Genomic DNA, 18,851 nt, shown 5'->3' on the forward strand with positions numbered 1-18,851 from the left:
GAGAAAAGAAAAAAAAAAAGAACAGGAAAATTTGCGGCGCAGGACAATTTATACCCAACGCTAAGACCACGCTAACCGATCATTTGGCGCTAAACCTTACCGAGATGTGAGCCTTACGTAATGAGGTACGGGCAACTTGGCGGGCTTGTCACCGGCGACGGTCTTTCAGACGTACTATTGCTGCAACCTTTCAGTCCCAGCCCAGTCTCGGTTCTGATCGTCTATTACATAGCAACATGGCGGACGCTATTTCTATCGAACAGAACAACAAGATTCGCGCGGCTTTGGGTCTGAAGCCTCTACCAGTTCCTGGGGGCGACGCCACAGGTCCTTTGTTCAAAGAATCCAACGACGACTCATCAGACGAAGAGCCAGCGAGCACGATCGAGACTCGAGAAGCAGCAGCGTCAGGTAACTGGCAAAAGCTACAAGATGAAGCTGCGGCGAAGAAGAAGCGCGACGAACGTAACGCAGCCATCAAGCGGGCGCGCGAATTAGCACAGCGAAATGCGAAGCTGGAAGGGACGACATTAGGTGAAAGTGCGGATGTGGAAGTGGATACGAAAACCTGGTTACTGCAGGCAAAGAAGAAGCAGAAGAAGATCGAGAGGGAGCGCGCGCGCAAGCTAGCGGAGGAGCTGGAGGAGCGGCAACGCGTGGCGGAATATACGGCTTCAGATCTTGCTGGTATCAAGGTTGGGCATGAGATTGGGGATTTCGGTGGAGGAGAGGACCACGTTCTTACTCTCAAGGACACGACTATTGACGAAAACGAAGAGGAGGGAGACGAGCTGGAAAATATCGATTTGCGAGACAGGGAAAGGGCTAACGAGCGGCTAGAGCTGAAGAAGCGGAAGCCGGTGTACGACCCGACTGAAGAGAATTCTACGATATTGGCCCAATACGACGAGGAGATTGATGGCAAGAAACGAAAACGGTTTACCCTGGACGCTAAGGGATCTACTGTAGAGGAACAAGAGGCGCGGCGACAAGAGGTTTCTGAGAAGCTGAAACGGAACGTCATCAGCCTTGACTTTGAGACGGAAACTCCCGTTTCCGACTACATGGACGTGAGCGAGATCAAAATCAAAAAGCCCAAGAAGAAGAAGGCCAAAACTACCAAGAAGAGGTCCGCTCTGGACGACGAAGATATTCCCCAAACCGCCGAGCCCGCGGATACGCCGAACGACTTGTCTATGGATGTTGACTCTATCAACGGTGCGCCGGCGCCTGCACCTCGCAAGATAGTAGATGAGAACATCTCATTCGTGGATGATGACGATTTGCAAGCCTCCTTGACTCGACAAAGACAAGCTGCGCTTAAGAAGCGACAAAAAGCACGACCGGAGGATATTGCACGGCAGCTTAGAGAGGAGGGGTCGCAAACACCGATGGACATTGAGGAAGAAGAGCCCGGGCTAGTAATTGACGAGACCTCCGAGTTTGTCTCGAATCTACAGAAACCCGTTCTGCCCGAGCCCAAGCGCCGAACAACTACGCCAGGCGAGAGCCCTCGTGCGAAGACCGAGGAGCCGGATGATGAGAAGCCTCAAATTGAAGGCGGAGATGTGGATATGGACAGGTCTTACAACGATATTGAAGACGAGGAAGATCTTCGAGAGCGTATCAAGCGCGAAGAATCGCAAGCGGAAGCGGCCATCACTGGCACTGGCCTAGAGGAGGAAGCTACGCTGTCACAAGGCCTGGGTGCCACGTTGGGTATGCTCAAGAAGCGTGGTTTAGTGAAATCAACAGACGCTGCGGAATCCAACGCTCTTCTCCGCGACCGCAACCGTTTCCTTTCAGAGAAGAGCCGCCTTGAGACTGAAGCAGAACGCCGTGCTCGCCAACAACGTGAGCGGGATCGCGCCTCAGGAAGACTCGACCGCATGTCCGCACGCGAAAGAGAAGAGTACGCTCGACGAGAAAACACCAAGCGTGACCAGGAAGAAGCCCGCCATCTGGCAGCGAAGTTCAACGAGGAGTACAAACCCGATGTACAGCTCAAATATATTGACGAGTTTGGTCGTCAGATGAACCAGAAGGAGGCATTCAAGCACTTGAGTCACCAGTTCCACGGAAAGGGCAGCGGCAAGATGAAGACAGAGAAGCGGTTAAAGAAGATCGAGGAGGAGAAGAAGCGCGAGGCCATGAGCGCGCTTGACAGCAGTCAGCATACCGGCATGAACAACGCCGTCGGGGCGACTGCACGACAGAAGGGCCAGGCTGGAGTCCGACTGGGCTAGGTTGGTCGACCGCCGCATTGCATACTATTGCACAGCCGCTCAATAACATACTTTAATACGATATCCTTACTAGTGACCTAGACCTGGTCTTTTGACACTGAATCCCTGCCACCCCACGATCTGATAACTTAACACGGGCTTACACCGCACACTTGTACGGGCAATTCCGGAGTGCATCCGATTTGCATGGCCATCTGGTATTACGGCTCGGGAGCTCAGCTTCTCTCCCGGGGTCCCGGTTGCCATGATTAGACTTGGCGCATGGGGCAAATTAACCGATCAAAAGCAAAGCTCGGAAGCACCTTGCGGTGTACACAGCTACCTAGGCAACGAGAGAGCCGGTTTTGAAATAGAGCTATGAAACTTGACCAGCTCCGAAGATACCACAGTCTCGAGTACTAGACAAGATAGCAGTAGCGATAGTCAACTCAAATAGAGTCAACATTAAGGCCACCAATCTATACTTCGTACTTTCAGGGCGTAGAATTGGAGCTGGGGCGGTTGTCCCCTCAGCGCACTTTTACCCCAAATCCTCTCCAAATTTTTCGTGAGGGGAAACTGTCCAGAAAGTTCACCGGAAACGGTCCACAATAATCTTGATGGCGCGACCAGCGTAGCGTCAGCCTTCAGCGCCGTCCAGAGCACCGTGCTTAGAGTCAGTAGTCTGGAGATGCTCACGCGGAGATGTGGAGTTGGCAATGCATGATATCATGTATTGTTGCAAGTTTACAACCGAGTATTCTGTAGTCATACTGAACATACAGATTCAATTGACGATGTAAATAGCTAATATTTGGTCGGGACTGGCGTAGAGATCGGATCCGTGTCGGCCTTTTACCCGCGATCGGCCCATCGCTCTCACATGAGTCAAAGAAAACATTCACACAAACATCACGCAGCATCTCCGACTCGGGCCACACTAGCTGCTGCTGCTATTTATCGCTCCCTTGCTGACCTGACCGATCGTCCTCCTGGCAATTATCATTTCTTTATTTCTTTTTACCTCTGATCTCCTTTTCTACCCCAGATTCCCTTCCCATCCTTCATTGACAGGCAATTCTCCGCCATGCTCTCTACACTCAGAGTCGCCAGCCGCCAGGCTGTGTCTCGCGATGCTAGCGTGCGCTCCGTGATCGCTGGCGCCAGATACGCTTCCACTTGGTCCAACGTTCCCCAGGGTCCTCCTGTAAGAGCTTCACAATGTCTAAATCCATCTGAATCATGCATTTCTGACATTGCGGCTCAATTTTTAGGATGCTATCCTTGGTATCACCGAAGCCTACAAGGCGGACTCTTTCAAGGAGAAGATCAACCTGGGTGTTGGTGCCTACCGTAAGGAACCCCAATCGAGCTATATTCCGACCTCTGCGCGTCATTTCAACAGCTTGCATTGATGGCTGCGCTTCTGCATTTCTGGTTGCAATCAGTTGCTAATCTCCCACGTCTCTGCAGGTGACGACCAGGGTAAGCCCTTCGTTCTGCCCTCCGTCCGTGCCGCCGAGGACAAGGTTGTTGCATCTCGCTTCGACAAGGAATACGCTGGAATCACCGGTATCCCTTCATTCACCAAGGCCGCCGCCCAGCTTGCCTACGGAGCCGACTCTCCCGTCCTGAAGGATGACCGTCTCGTCATCACCCAGTCCATCTCCGGTACTGGTGCTCTGCGAATTGGCGGTGCTTTCCTCCAGCGCTTCTACCCCGGCGCGAAGAAGATCTACCTTCCCACTCCTAGCTGGGCCAACCACAACGCTGTCTTCAAGGACTCCGGCTTGGAGGTCGAGAAGTACCGTTACTACAACAAGGACACCATCGGCCTTGACTTCGAGGGTCTTATCGAGGACCTCAAGGCTGCCCCCAGCAACAGCATCATCCTGCTCCACGCTTGCGCTCACAACCCCACTGGTGTCGACCCTACTCAGGACCAGTGGCGCAAGATTAGCGACGTCGTGAAGGAGAAGGGCCACTTTGCTTTCTTCGACATGGCCTACCAGGGCTTCGCCAGTGGAAACGCCGATACCGATGCCTTTGCTCCCCGACACTTCGTTGAGCAGGGCCACAACATCGCTCTGTGCCAGAGTTTCGCCAAGAACATGGTAAGTTCAGCGATGTACGCCTCCGGCGTTCGTATGTTGACGCAATTTGTAGGGCCTCTACGGTGAGCGTGTCGGTGCTTTCTCTCTCGTCTGCGAGTCTGCCGAGGAGAAGAAGCGTGTCGACTCCCAGATCAAGATCCTCATCCGTCCCTTCTACTCCAACCCCCCTGTGCACGGCGCCCGCGTCGCTTCGACCATCATGAACGACCCCGCTCTCAACAAGCAATGGCTCGGCGAGGTCAAGGGTATGGCTGACCGCATCATTGAGATGCGTGCTCTTCTCAAGAAGAACCTCGAGGAGCTTGGCAGCAAGCACGACTGGTCCCACATCACCAGCCAGGTACGTCGGCTCTGAGTCACTAGAAGCTTGTCAATACTGATATTTCGCAGATCGGCATGTTCGCCTACACTGGTCTCAAGCCCGAGCAGATGGATGTCCTTGCCAAGGAGCACTCCGTCTACGCCACCAAGGACGGCCGTATCTCCGTCGCTGGTATCACCACCGGCAACGTCAAGCGCCTTGCCGAATCTATCTTCAAGGTGACCGGTTAAATCAAACAAAGGGGAGATAGAGGGCTAGACTGGTTATAATTGGATCTGCCTAGAGGAGAGACATGTACTGATATCCGTTTTGTTCTATTAGCATATTAGGGGCACGTTTAAAAATCTACTTGGATGACTGTTTTACATAAACACTTTTTGCGTTGAACGTGGCTCGTTCCCTTCATGTCTTATCTGAGTAGCAAACAAGTGTTGCATTCGGTCTTGTTTCAGACCCCAACTACCTCTACATACACATAAGCCACCTAGGTATACCTCTACTAGTCCCGCTCCAGTCCAGTCCCATTGCCAACCCATCTGCCCAAACCGCATAGTACATAGCACATACCCAATAATGGTCATCAAATACGGGCACCATGCACTCTATGATTTCCTACAAGCAAGCAAAAGCACCTGTGCCCTCGCCTCGCCTCGCCGCGCCGACAAAGCACAACATATCTACGACGAGGTACGTGCGTACCTGCCAACGGGCTGCAGTGCATACGCAACTGCATACGCCAGGTACAGATTTAGGCAGCTAGCCGAAGCCCAGGGATAAACGGCTGGCTATTGGGCCTCGTCGGCTCACCGTACCTAGGCTGAGCGATCGGGACCTCCTGGTGCAGGATGAGCCCCGGTTCGGTTTATTGGCCCTTACATGATGAGCATGGTCATGACCTCAGCCAGCCTCGCAAGACGAGACGAGACGAGACGGGACGTGGGCATTGGCGATGGATGGAATGAGGCTGGGGTGTAGATCTTGTTTTTAGTTTGTAGATTCAAGTTGCAGTTGGAGCCCCAGGTTAGCACCGCTTTTAGGATGGGGCGCTACTCCGCACGCTGTAGATCCGACCCGTAGCTATCTATAGGGTCCTACCTAAGACAGTGAAGAAAGTCGGGTTGAGTCAGGACCAGGGCGCCGAACACAGGCGAGACATGGGCATGGGCACGTTTCGGAGCGATGAGTAGGCAAACGGCCAATAGTCGGTCAAAGCTGGTTCCACGGCATATTCCAATGGCTGCAGGAAATCTACTGTCGCGAATGGTTAAGAGGGTTGTAACGCTAGTCAGGACCCAGGAGCAGGCTGGTCAAGGCGCTGCGAGGATGGGTGTGGTAGTTAAGTCATCAGTGGATGATGACTACAAGATGTGCTGGCACGTTTGTGGTATTCGCAGCACCCTAGCGTTACATCACTGAGAACGCCAATAATACGTAGCAAATGAGTGTGCTAGGTACTGACTGTACTCTGCAGATAACAAGTCCATTACTATAGGGCAATCAATGATGATGTGCTGTATGTCTGGAGGATGTATGCCAGATGATTCTCAGATACTAACGGGGCTGAATGCCCTCGCATCCAGTAAATGCTGATTGGGCCAAGGCTTGGGGCTGAAGCCTGAAGACCGCAAATCTTGACTGTTGACAGAGCGAGATTGATAAGCAGTAAATTCGACCAGAGTGAGCGAGCTGCTGCTAAGAATAGCCGGTAATTACCTGAGCTAACTGCGATTGGGGAGTGCACCTGCAGTTATACAGGGATCAGAATAGGGCTTAGACGGACGCTGTGAGACATCCGTGGCATTGCATCCATGATTTCATGTGTTGTTGGTTTTGAATGGCGGGAGCCGGTCTGTGGTAGGTCGAACTTGATTGGAGTCTGGTCAAGAGCTTTTGCTGCTAAGTTGTAGTTGTAGTTGTTATTCTCTTGAATGCTGCTCTGCGCGGAACGGAGTATATTAGTCGAAGCAGTCCTACGTGAAGCATGTCATAGGCTCACGGTTCAAGTGAAGCCACTGCTCCATACGTAGGTCGGGCACTCGAAGGGGAAATGCCGTACGAAAGCCGGCTCACCTGCAGTGATGTGGGGTGCCTCGACCATCAATGCGCTGTGCATTGTTGCGATCGGCTTCTTTCCCCATTCCATCAGCTTGGAAGGGTTGGCAGGAAATAAACTCGACGACTCGTACTCGCAAGGTCAACGCATGAGATGCAGTCACGCCGCCAGACTCAGGCTTTCTCCGGCCCTTGTCGGAACGGGCCTTTGCCGCTTGGCTTGAGCCTTGACGTTGCGATTCATACAAAGCATATGATGAGTATGAGGAGCGTAGGTCACAAATTGGAAGACGACTGAGCTGTCCCACAGGGGGTGGATAGATATCCCTTCATACGGCACATTGACCCAACTGGAATGATGGCAGGGAGGCCTAACCTCCAGACTCATCTCTCCAGGCTCTTGGAAGCCAATTATTTCCTGCGCGAACTTTGTTCTTGTCCGCATTTTTGCTTTTTGGACATGCTGGACTTGCTGACTTCTTCTCCACTTCCAGTTCCAGCCGGGCACACCCGTTTAGCGCGCCAGCCGTAAGTAACCCGTAACATGACATTTTACCTCCTGTCAGGAGGAGAAAGTGAGGAAACCGTCCCATCCAATCGATCCTGTTCAATTCGAGGATGCGGAGTTTGTCAAGACTACTGAGTTCCCGTTGAAGGTCGTTTCGGGCGTTGCTGGGCCTGAGCAATCTATTGAGGATCTTGAACTGAGACGACCGGTCTTGACGATCATCGGCCTGAGCAATGTTCGTAACTTGAAGAGTTCCCCCGACGCGGACAGCCAAATAAAATCAGGAGCTAGGACGGAGACCCGACTCGGGGGTGGCAAAGGGCAGGGAGTCAGGGTGGGTTCTCGAACTTGTCGGATTGATTGATTTTGATACCACATATATCCCTCGTACTTACTCCAGAATATTTATCGCTATTGCCACAGAAAGTCCGAACATTGGTACCGTACGCCGCCAGGTGCTTTGCCCTTGGCCCGGAGTTTCGACTTTTGATCTATATCACGATTGCTTGTACCTCACGCGAGTCTGATCATTATGACATCCACGCCTCACGGCTTCTCTCATGTTCAGTAGGAAGAAAAAAAAATACACAGTATTTGCGAACAAAGGGTTGGTTCGCGGGTGATCACTGATCACTGATCACTGATCTGCTGTCGATGGGCGATCCACGACGATTGTTGTTCTCGGTATCGTACCCGATCCTTTGTTGACAACGAGTGGCTCGGTTCTCGCTCGAGGAGCCGGGCCACGGAGCTCGCCTGTGAAGGAGGAAATGTACACTCCGACTTCGGTTTGTTCCTTCCGTACCTGCGATTTGGGCTTTTTTGGAGCATCCTTTTGAACATACTGAGTCCATAGTCAGTTAATCGTGCCTATACTTAGTATCCTCACGGCCACAGTTCCTGCCATGGGTAGTGCCGTGCGGCCGTGGCTGAGCATGTCATAGCTTCATAATGGGCGTGGTCAATTGGCCGGGGTGCGTCCAACGTCGAGATCGGCAGACGAGGCTTGGGTCACTGGAGACTCACTGCTCCCAGAACCACGGCCTTTTCGCTACGACCACGCACATCAAAAGGACCGCTTGACATCCATATACCAACCAGGTCGACGTCTGTCTGCCTGGTTGACCCTATTGCTGTATACACCTGTACGAAGCACAGAGTACAAGAATAACGGCCGGAAATTAGACCTCATGCTGTACGCCAGCAACCTTGTGTGCATAGGCCATTCGTGAGGGGTCAAAACGTATCCTTTGGAGTTTGGTTGCTGTTCTTCGGCAGGTTACTATTTCGGATTCGGAATCCGTTATTGACTGCCAAGTTCTTCAGGCACGAATGACCGGCTTCTGGTCTTTGCTCTCCCTCACTTTCTATCTTCCTCTGCTTGCACCAGATATGAGATGGAATGAAATGCAGCCAGCATTGACGGTTGCCATCTGTCTCTAGAATGTCATGCTGAAGAACCGGCATAGACTGCATTAATTCATCGATCGCAGTGACTTTCTGGTTCACTCTTAGTTTCCGGGCAGTGGGGCCTGAGTGGCACAGGTTGGGGGTTGTTACTTGCTGTTACAGGCTTACAGCGGTTACATACAACTCTTACAGGGGCTGGGCTGGACGGGGCCTGGCCAAGGGACCACCTGACTGACAGATCACGCTCAGATCTTGATACCTTGACAGCCATCCGAGTCAATGGACACTATGAGGATGTCAAGGGGAAAAGAAAGACCATGTCTGACTTCTATCCGACTCCCATTGTGCCTGAATTGCTCAGTTTCAAGACTCAGGGTCCTCATTGTTGTTGGCACGCTGCGGGTCGATCACGACTGACATGCCGATGCGATAATAATGGATTTCTAAGACTCTCAAGATCAAGTTCCCAAGGTTGCCCGACACGACATGGTTAGTGCTACCATCATGACTTTGGAGGAGGTCACGTCTGAGTCGACTGACCCCATTAAACGCGCCGTTTCTGGGACTAGTGGCCGTACTATCATCCCCCTTCCTAATATTATTCGTCTTGCAGTGTATTGTCCCGAAGAATCCTGTTGACTACAGTAGACCAATACTAGTCAGATAGCCAGACAGCCAGAAGCAGGAGACGGTATCCAATGGGCAAACATTCCCAGGTCAACGATGCTTTTAGGGTAGAAAGTTGAATGCAAGATGCGGCACTCCTCGAACGCTGCAGGCCTGCGAAAAAGGTAAAGAAACGAGATTAATAATTAATTAACCAGATGGGTTAGGGAGGCATTCATTGTTATTATTGGTAATACTTGTCGGAGCATCAGTCAGTACCTGGGTTAATTATCTTTATTATTTCCCTTTTATAGCCTCTCTGGGCGTGGAAAAGGCACCCTAAACAGCGACAATACGGTCCCAGAAACTAGAATACCGCCGCTCCCCACCCGCCTTGTCTGGTCAGCTCCGCCTTACGCTTCCCAGGCCTGGTTTCTTCGGCATCATCTCATCTCATCTCGCCCTCTCCCTTCCTACTTTCTTTCCTCTCCCCTCTCACCCACTTCCTCTTCTTCTACACTGGTTCCAAGACCATTCTGCCATGGGTTTTGCTGATTCCAACCCCTGGTTTGCCCTTCCGTACGCAAACCTTCCTTAACCCTCTCAACAGTCCGTTGCTGGGTTCATGGCGTATTCTCGTTTTGACTCTCCTGGCCGATGACCTGCAGCCCTCACGCTGCTACCCGATCCGGACCTCGAACTCGAACTGAATCACCTGTCTCAATTCCTATACACCGACCGATCCTCCTCATTGTCTATATATACTGCACTGCTCCTTGAAACCGGCGTCTCTCTCTTTCGGGAGTGATGTCTACCCTACGAGTTCCCGAGAGGGGGTTATCCCTACATAGAGACAGCCCCGGAGACGATACCGGAGCCAAATCTACACAGATTATGCGTCTGAACCTCGCCCAGAGTACACTTGACGAGCTGATTGAGAGTCTCCGTGCCGACCAACCAGCCCGAATCCGCCTCGGAAAGCACCAGACCCTATACTATGGCTCGAACAAGTCTCAGCACTTCCACTCCTCCCCCGAGTCCCACCGATCTGAGATCTACACTAACAACTCCACCGATGACGGAAAAATATACTTTACTGGCGTTTTGAGTCACAGCTTGGAGGTCCAAAAAGCCCAGGAGGCAACTGCGGCCACCGACCAAGCACTGGCCAATCTCGAGCAGAGCTTGAGTGCCTTTGAAAGAGGAAAGGAATCGAAAAAGACTCATATGATCAATGATATCTCTGAAGTCAAGGCTCTCCGAGCGGGCGATAGCCGAGCAAAGGCTGCTCTCCTTGCCCGCATGCCCTCAAGCAAGGTGGAGCTGGAGAAGGATAGGCTACTGAAGACCAAGACCAACTTCAATCGCTCTGTATCTTCAAGCCCGGCTTTAGGTGTTGCTCGGTCACCGGTCTCCATGCTTCCTCTCACTCCCACCTCAGCGCCCCCGTCTCAGAACAAGGACCGCCTCCGCCTCGAAGCCCTGAAGATTCCTTTCATTCACCTTTTAGCAATTCGCGCCGTCTCTACCAAGTTCCTTGCTCGCCAGACCCGTTCCTCCATTGAAGATTGCACAGCGTTGGCTCAAAAGTACGGAGTTGAAAATCGAATCAACCCAGAGAAGTTTGATCTTCGAGACAAAGTCTACAGGGAACTGGACGTATGGAAATTTCCTTATCCGTCTCAGGAAGACAGGCAGGAAGCAATAGAAAATGCCATCTCGGCGTTTGACCGCATGAGGATCTCTCGCTCCGACAAACTGTGGCAGAATCTACTCCCCAAAGAAGAACGCGGAAAAGGCAAGTGCCTATCGCGGCTGAACCTGCAGACAGGCCCAATCAAGAAGCCCTCGACTCCTCAAATACAAGTTTCAGACGAAACGGGTGAGAACGGGAGCATGACGAGCCAGGAAACCGAAAAGTCTGCCCCGAAGTTCGGTATGAACACGCAGAAAAACGCCAAACGTCCGGCAGCGAAGGGTAAGACGCCTGTCAATAGCACCTTGACCGGTCGTGTGACCAAAAAGTCGGACAAAAAGCCGCCGTCGAAATCGGAGACCAAATTCAAATCCGCCGAATATGTGCAGGATTCGGACGATGATGAGACTGAGCTTCCGGACGCATCTTCATCCGAAAAATCTCAACCGCTGCGGACGCAGCCCAAACCGAAATCCAAACCAGCCCCGAAAGTCACTGAACCCAAAGCTCCCAGAGAGCCTTCGCATGTACCTACACCAAAAGTTGAACGAAGCGATGCATCAGCGCCAAAACCAGACGTTTCTTCCAACACCGAACCTACCGCAGCGAAAAGACCACCGTCCTCCCTGCCGTCAAGCCAGAAGCCCGTCAACAAAACAACCACCCTCGCGTCTTCGCCCACCAAAGCCTCGGACCCCCATAGCCGCAGCAGGTCGTCCAGCCAAAACAATATCTCGAGCTCATCGTCTTCGCCACTGATAAGTCAGATATCAAGACCGCGTATAATTGCAGAACGTCCTACCGCAAAACTACCAGCCAAGCCAAACGGGATCGCAAGGGCACCAGAGACAACAAACTCGCTGAAACGCAAGGCCGAGCTAGAACGGCCATCAATCCAGACCAGCCGTCTCCATGGTGACTTGGACCATAAGCGGCGACGGGCAGTGAGCGCTTCAAGTGGCAGCACCGGGAGCGCTTCTCCGCCTCTCAGCCGCGAGCTCCTTATGCGACAATTGCGGGAGAAGTCACAGAAGTTCAAGCAGTTCTATGCCAAGTACCGTTCACTACATGATGCAATGGCAGCTCACCCTGATCCTCCACGGGCGGAATTGGAGAAGCTGCAGAAACAGCATGTCAGGCTACAGCGAATGAAGAAAGAGATTTGGGACGAAGATCGGCGGCTTCGGGATTGACTTTAATGATTTTGACACAGCATGACCATAATTATATATGGCTCCATTTGACGTTTAGCAGAATTGGTTTCTACAGCACAGTTCTGTTGCTAATATCTTTGACAGCATTCTGTTTTCTTCGTCATATCCTGCATCGCATTTTCAGCGTGAGGGATAATTCCCAAAAGCTGGAGGCGTTTTGCATAACATCCGAGCTGCATTTGACATTTTTGTTTTTCATCATTGCATCTTGCTAGTTACGTTCATGTCAACTACATACCTAGCAGAACACGGACATGGATTCCATAGAGATCAAGAGCAAGGAGCTTCGGGTCATTCGCAAGGAGCCCGAGCCCACAAATAATAGAGTTTATAACTAGACGCAAGTCCGGTCAATTTTCCCTTGGAAATGTTCGTAGACCGTGCTTCTTGCAACATCCAAATTCTGTATCCAATTGAATTTCCTCTACCCCTCTGTGGCTGAACTCTGGGGTCATTCATTCTTGAAGAAATTGTCTCCACCAGACAGACTGGCTTCCCCGTTCGAGTACAGGTACACCGTATTCGGGATGCTTCAAAAGAAATCAACTATATTTTGCTCCTGCGCAAGTCCTCCACATAGCTCCGCTGGCCTCTGCCAGATCCCTCACGAGAAATGTATAAGAACAAACGCTTCGCATCATCCTCGCCCAAGTCAGCTCACTCCCTCTTCTCAATTCGAGGAGTCAAGGTCATTGTAGGCGACAGACGCTAAGCCCAGTTCAGGTCCCACCCCCACTCACACGTGGCTGGCCCGACGCCGCCCTGTTTCAGTACCGGTATTCGTGTAACTCCACGCTTGGTATCGCCGTGTATTGGCGGCAGAAACACGCCGCTCACGTCATCACATTCCTGCCTCTTCCTACCGCTTTTGGAGTACTCTCGGCAGGCGGTGGGAGGGGTGGAGAGCTTGGGCGGGAGAACAATGGACTCCATTATTTCGTCGGCATGGCTCAAAGCTATCTTGCGATTGGATTGAGCAAAACGCTTTTTGGTTGGTTTCTGCAATATTTGAGCTCTGGGTAGCCAGTGTGCGGGACACATCTGGCTCAAAGTCGCAGATTCGATTCTTTTTGTGCGTCCTTGTTGATCTTAGAGGCTGCCATCCCGGACGGGTACAACCATGTCTTCTTCAAGAGGTCGGGGCCCTAGTCAGAGGAGTCCTCATGTCCTGGTACGCTTTTCTCATCTCAACTGCTTTTTGATTAATCTATCCTGACCGCTGCTGATACCCATTGATCTAGGTGACCGACTCCCGAGAACAACATTCGTCCGGACAACCCCGTCGCCGCCGTTCCCCAGCTACCACCCGATTCATCACCGTCGATAACGTCCTCCAGTATGCCTCCGATATCCCCTCCATGCAACAGCGAAACCCACCCGATGCGGCACGGTTAAGACCCCGTTCCCGCCTCGCATCCGCAGCAGGCGGACTGATCGGCTCGGGCGCAGGCGCAAGTCGAAGTGCCGCCAGCGGCGCCAATGCATCCAGTACAGCAGCCGCAATCGGACGTCTAGCGGCCCAACCGCATCTCCCACCTCGCACGACGAAGGTTAGCGAGAAGCTCGTGCTATTACCTGAGGAAGGGGTGGAGGCACAACCTGAAGACGAGGAGGACGAAGACGAGGAACACGAGTTCGGCGACGAGGCGGTCGATGAGGAATTGGTGCAGCGAATAGCGCGGGAGAAAAACATTGACCCCGACTCGGTGAGACATACGCTCATAGCGCAGAAAAAGAGGCTCAGCGGTGATTTTGGTGTCGACAATGATCTTGCGCCGCTGCTGGCGGAGGAGGACCGGATGCGCAAGCGGGCGGTTGGGCCGGAGAGAGCGAAGAGTTATGCAGAACGACTACCCAAAGCTCGTCGTGCGGAAAAGTTGGCTCGTGTCACAGCTTATTGTACCGCGCAGGCTTATAAGATGAGTTCTCTTTCATCGTTTGTAAGAGACAGGCATGGTGGGAGGACGAAGCTCTACGATGATTGTCTATACACGGCTTACCACCTGCCGCTGTTGCCCGGGCACGAGGGATACAGAGTGCGGAGTAGTCCGGTGTTAAAAAAGCCTGGAGGAAAGTCGTTATTGGATGAGGAGATTGAACGGAACGAGCTGCGAGACCACGACGAAGACTATATCGGATCGGAAGAGCACTCCGTTTACGAAGGTCAATCGAACGAGCACGAGGCGCGAGAGCAGAATGGACATCTGAACCCTAATAATGGAACTGCGAGTAATGGCCACTCGCGATTGTTGTCCCCTGGATCCATGCCTACAAGACTCCCATATGATGTCGCCGAGATGTTTGTATTCAGCTACGGCGTCGTCGTCTTCTGGAACTTCACGGCGAAACAAGAGAAGGATATCCTGGCGGATCTAGCATTCGCAACATCCTCCGCAACCGGTACACCCATAACCCTTGCAACACTACCGCTCCAAGAAGAAGACTTTGAGACAGAAGAATTCCACTTTGAGTACAACACGGAGATCTCCCGCCCGCGAGTTTACAACGATATGATCACACTGCGGAGTGGCGACCACATGATAAAGCTATCCATCAGTCACGGTATAGCCCAAAGCACCAAACTTTGTTTCTTCGAGGAGGTCATGGCCCGCCAGATGGCCGAGGCAAAGGATGTTCCACGCCGGCTCGCCATGACGGGCAAACTAGGTCTGAAGCGAGAAGAAGTCTTCCGCATTCTGGGCAAGCTATTTAAGAGTCGTGTTGAGGTTAACCTCTGTAAGTTTTGGAGTTCTTTTGATGTCGGAAAGACGCGGGATTAGCCAATTGCTAACAAATTCGATACAGCTTCAAATGTCCTCGACGTCCCCAACTTCTTTTGGGAAAGTGAGCCAACGCTCTACCCGCTTTATATCGCTGTCCGTGAATACCTGGAAATCAAACCACGCATTCAGGTCCTCAACGAACGGTGCCGAGTCTTCCTCGACCTCGCCGAAATTCTTTCAGACGGTATCGCGGATAGCAAAACTTCCCGTGAGTCCTCACTGCTTCTCCCTTCACCGGCACACCGAACTAACCTATACCCCAACATAGATCAAACCTGGATCATCATCGTCCTAATCGTCATCTCCATCCTCGTCACAACCTCCGAAGTCTTCCTCCGCTTCGGCCTCCTCAACGCAGGGAAAGGAACTTCGGCAGCTGGGTTCGGCGCTTCCCTTATCAGCAGAGCTCTGCGCGGCTCCTCTATACAAACCTGCACTTGTCCGGATATCGCCGGTTCGGGCTCAAATTTCTCAGGGCTAGGTACTTATCCATAGCTGCCGTCGAATTCTTGTTTTTGATCTCGCCTCTTTCGAGCGAGTATGCATGTACTATCTAGTGTTTTCGTTGGCTCTGCATTGGAGGAATGGCGGGCGTTTTTGGATGATTGTTTTTGTGCGCCAACTATGATTGTGTAAAGTAGGGTATATATAATTAGCAAAATTGCTGCTTGATCATAATCCAGAGTGTCTGGTCTATGTCTTTGAGTCCAGAGATTGAGGGAAGTTACTGGAAAGGATAAGGGGCATGCTTGACTTATGAGAGATTCTGGATATGCCGCCATCTGAAGGAAGCCCGAGTGCTGCAGTGTGCTTTCAAGTTCAGGGTAGGAGGGAAAGAACTGGCAGGCCCATTGCACCCTTACCTCGGGGCAGTGGACACACGTTGTAGTGGACACAGTAGACACTGTCTATTTACTCCTAAGGAAGGCGCACGGCGGCATGGGAAGGAACGACCCATTAGTGTCTTCCCTTTTGGGCGTGCTGGCCCTTCGCTTAACCAAGAGCGACATTGTTGATGGCAAGGTGTTAATGCATGGGCTGGAGGAATTGTGTTTATGGATTGTCTAGTATCACATTGAGCAGCAGTTGCTATGTCTATATCGTACAGGATGATCATTTATAAGGGGTAACAGACCACAGACAAAGGAGAACGTTAGCATGACAGACAAAGGAAATAAACAACATGAGAACAAGCAACAGGAAACAGAGCAAAGCTTCATAACCCCAGTGTTCCCGATCCATCAAAGTCCCAACCAAGCGTCAAGTGAAGAAAACAAAACACCACGTAAAACAAACCCATTTCCCACTCTATAGATGCTTTCGTTTCCTCGGTCATAATCGCACATGAGGGCCACAAATAATGATATAAAAGGAAATCACAACGCCCCATTTGGCGACAATAATCAACCGATCAACCCAGCCTAGCCAGACCCAGACTCCTTTCCAGCGCTTTATACTCGACACTGGGAGATGCTAACATGATGGTATACTGAATGAAACCAAAACAATGTAGAAGATGCAATGCGTGGGGAAATGATAACTTGAGATCTCGTGGTAGAAGAGTAGGAAAGCAGGGGATGAATTAAAACAAAGGAAATTGGGTTATTTCAATGCCAGGCATTGGTTGATAGAATGAGCACAGAGGCCGGTGGCTCCCGACGAACGCGCGTATTCATTCTTCGCATGTGGTTAGACCGGCGTAGACCATGAGTTCTCGCCAAGCCTTGGTCTCAGCTCATAGTTCTCGGGTTCCGTGCTTGCGGGACGTCGAATGGTAGAGTTTGGGAAATACATGTGAGGCGGGACCGAACCTGGATACGGCGGGCCGCTTGGTTCAGGATATCCAAAGTCCGGGGCCGAAACAGGGGAGTGCGAAGGCGAGGGCCAACCCAGACTGGACATATGAGGGCTTCCGCCGACACTATTTGGGCGATGATCTTTGTTGGCAGGCGGCTCTAGCGGCTGAGGAGGCCCATAGGCCGATGGATGAGAGGTCATGGATGGCCGAGGAAGTGGAGCGCTGCTGTAGCTGGATAGAGATGGCGACGTGGCGGTGGGGGAGGCCCTCGGACTCGCCTGTTGAAAGTCCCCTCGGACGTGCGCTGGGATAGAGCCATTGCCCAGGTAATATTCGCCCGTTGAGCGGGGAATAGTTAGAGGAGGAAGCTCACCACCAGGTGAGATGGGGTGATGCGCGGGAGAAGGCGTCGAATGCACCGAGCCGTGAACAGAGCCATGGTCAGAAAAGATTCCATCCACTCTTGCCCTCTCCTTATTTTGACGGAGGTTAGCCTCGGTTTCAGCAGCAGCTTCTTCAATAGTGCCAGTGTGGTGGTTTTGATGGCGCGTCAGTGTCGTGCGGCGGGTGAAGGTCTTTTGGCAGTTGGCGTAAGGGCATTTGTACGGCCGCTTTCCGGAATGAATCCTGCGATGCCTGGCTAGGGAGGACGAGTCACTGAAGGGCTGCATCAACGAGGTTAGCAACGGGAACAATCTTAGATGGCAAATCGCCGTACCTTGCCACATCTTTCACACATATGTGGTTTTTCTCCAGTGTGCACTCGAGAATGTACTGTCAAAGCAGAGCGTTGAATAAACTGCTTACCACAGCCGGGCCAGTCGCAAGCATGAGGACGGATTCCTGAGTGAATCCGCTCTATACAGAAGTCAGAAATTGAGATGCTGTTTTGATCACATGCGGGCGTCTCCTACCGTGCCTTGCCAAGTCACTTCGTCGAGCAAATCCTTTCCCGCACGTTCCGCAGTGGAATGTTTTGGGAGGGGGTTCCGGGCGCCCCTGGGGCACCGCGCTAATTGGAATTGGGGCGGCGGGATATCCTGCAGGAGCATACGGACTCTGCAGCATAGGCAGCTGCGGGTTAGGCGCTTGAACCGCGTATCGAATGTCTTGGTTCATGTTCGGTGCCTGGGTCAGCTGAGGGTGGGGAGTATACGAGAGGACAGCCTGGTCAGCCGCCTCAGAAACGCCAGGTTCGGGTTTCATCCCAGGAGAAGATGAAGTATCGAGATTTGAAGCTTGCATGAACTGTTGATGGTCGAACTGGGCATCTGGCGCAACCATGGCCACAGAAGCTTTTCTGTTTAGGATAGTTGTGATGTCCATGACCCGGCCCAGCTATTCGCTGAGGAGCGTTAGTCAGGACGAATCAAAAAGAAGTTTGAGGTAGTCTGTGCGACGCGCAACCGTAGAACTCGCGTCGGAGTTTGTTTACAGGTCTCGGATGCGGTGAATGGACTCGATGACTGAAGCGAGACAGTGTATGATCGTCCTGAATCTAGTATATAGACCTAGTTAGCACATCTAATCCAAGTCTGGCGGGGTCCAGCGGCCATGCTGCGAAGTAAAGATGAAGAAAGAACCGTAACAAAGCATAGGCTCCGGCGCAGCCGCAAGACCGCGCAATAAAATCCTCGCAAACAAAAAAAGCGCACATTTGGGATGAACTCACGTTCGACTCGCGCAAGCCTTTTTGATGGAATTAGACGATAGATTGCGACGTCAGTGAGCTACAAATCGCCAGCGTTCGTAGCTAGGAGTAGTGGTCAACCGAGCAAGGGCTCACCAGACGCGAAGTTGAGATGCGAAGGGCGACGAGGCACGAAGTGCAAACGGTAACGGTTCAGGTCGTGCCCGATTTTGAGACTTAAGGTTTCAGTCGAAAGTCGAGTTTCCCAAGTCGCAAATGTGTGTTTGAAGTATTGGGTGAGATTCAGTGCGAACACGTCAATCTCAGCCGTTCACAGCCCAACGGAAGCTCAGCCACTGTCTCAACTGCGTCACTTTGATGGGGGTTCACTGTAGAGGCCGTCGGGTACAAGCGACGATGATTAACGGCTGAAACGGGCACGGCGCGACAATGGGTGAACAGTTGCGACACCTCAGATATAAGCGGGCGGGCG

At 52.1% G+C, this 18,851-nt stretch overlaps 5 protein-coding genes across 5 annotated transcripts; 4 read left to right on the forward strand and 1 right to left on the reverse strand.

The window, feature by feature from the left end:
• Window positions 1-182: 182 nt before the first annotated feature.
• Window positions 183-2,664, forward strand: BDW74DRAFT_145926 (U4/U6-U5 snRNP complex subunit SNU66). The gene has a single exon (XM_073723257.1). It carries the CDS (start codon window positions 237-239, stop codon window positions 2,244-2,246), a length of 2,010 nt encoding a protein of 669 aa, XP_073587805.1. The 5' UTR covers window positions 183-236; the 3' UTR covers window positions 2,247-2,664.
• A 500-nt stretch (window positions 2,665-3,164) lies between these two features.
• BDW74DRAFT_145930 (putative aspartate aminotransferase) lies at window positions 3,165-5,107 on the forward strand. The gene is made up of 5 exons (XM_073723258.1): window positions 3,165-3,432; window positions 3,500-3,578; window positions 3,699-4,339; window positions 4,392-4,679; window positions 4,730-5,107. The coding sequence occupies exons 1-5, from the start codon at window positions 3,313-3,315 to the stop codon at window positions 4,889-4,891; spliced, it is 1,290 nt and encodes a 429-aa protein (XP_073587806.1). The 5' UTR covers window positions 3,165-3,312; the 3' UTR covers window positions 4,892-5,107.
• Window positions 5,108-9,632: 4,525 nt separating this feature from the next.
• On the forward strand, window positions 9,633-12,494 carry BDW74DRAFT_145934 (uncharacterized protein). Its single transcript, XM_073723259.1, has one exon. The coding sequence runs from the start codon at window positions 10,045-10,047 to the stop codon at window positions 12,124-12,126; it is 2,082 nt and encodes a 693-aa protein (XP_073587807.1). The 5' UTR covers window positions 9,633-10,044; the 3' UTR covers window positions 12,127-12,494.
• Window positions 12,495-13,100: 606 nt separating this feature from the next.
• BDW74DRAFT_77221 (RMD1 family protein) lies at window positions 13,101-15,625 on the forward strand. The gene is made up of 4 exons (XM_073733680.1): window positions 13,101-13,318; window positions 13,389-14,883; window positions 14,953-15,138; window positions 15,199-15,625. Exons 1-4 carry the CDS (start codon window positions 13,268-13,270, stop codon window positions 15,423-15,425), a joined length of 1,959 nt encoding a protein of 652 aa, XP_073587808.1. The 5' UTR covers window positions 13,101-13,267; the 3' UTR covers window positions 15,426-15,625.
• An 844-nt stretch (window positions 15,626-16,469) lies between these two features.
• BDW74DRAFT_77237 (putative C2H2 finger domain protein) lies at window positions 16,470-18,529 on the reverse strand. The gene is made up of 4 exons (XM_073733681.1): window positions 18,401-18,529; window positions 17,643-18,226; window positions 17,447-17,586; window positions 16,470-17,393 (listed from the first exon to the last, which is right to left on the reverse strand). Exons 2-4 carry the CDS (start codon window positions 18,052-18,054, stop codon window positions 16,620-16,622), a joined length of 1,326 nt encoding a protein of 441 aa, XP_073587809.1. The 5' UTR covers window positions 18,055-18,226; window positions 18,401-18,529; the 3' UTR covers window positions 16,470-16,619.
• Window positions 18,530-18,851: the final 322 nt, after the last annotated feature.

The sequence above is a fragment of the Aspergillus multicolor genome, assembly GCF_047715735.1.
Source record: "Aspergillus multicolor strain CBS 133.54 unplaced genomic scaffold BDW74scaffold_3, whole genome shotgun sequence".
In the NCBI taxonomy this organism is placed as follows: domain Eukaryota; kingdom Fungi; phylum Ascomycota; class Eurotiomycetes; order Eurotiales; family Aspergillaceae; genus Aspergillus; species Aspergillus multicolor.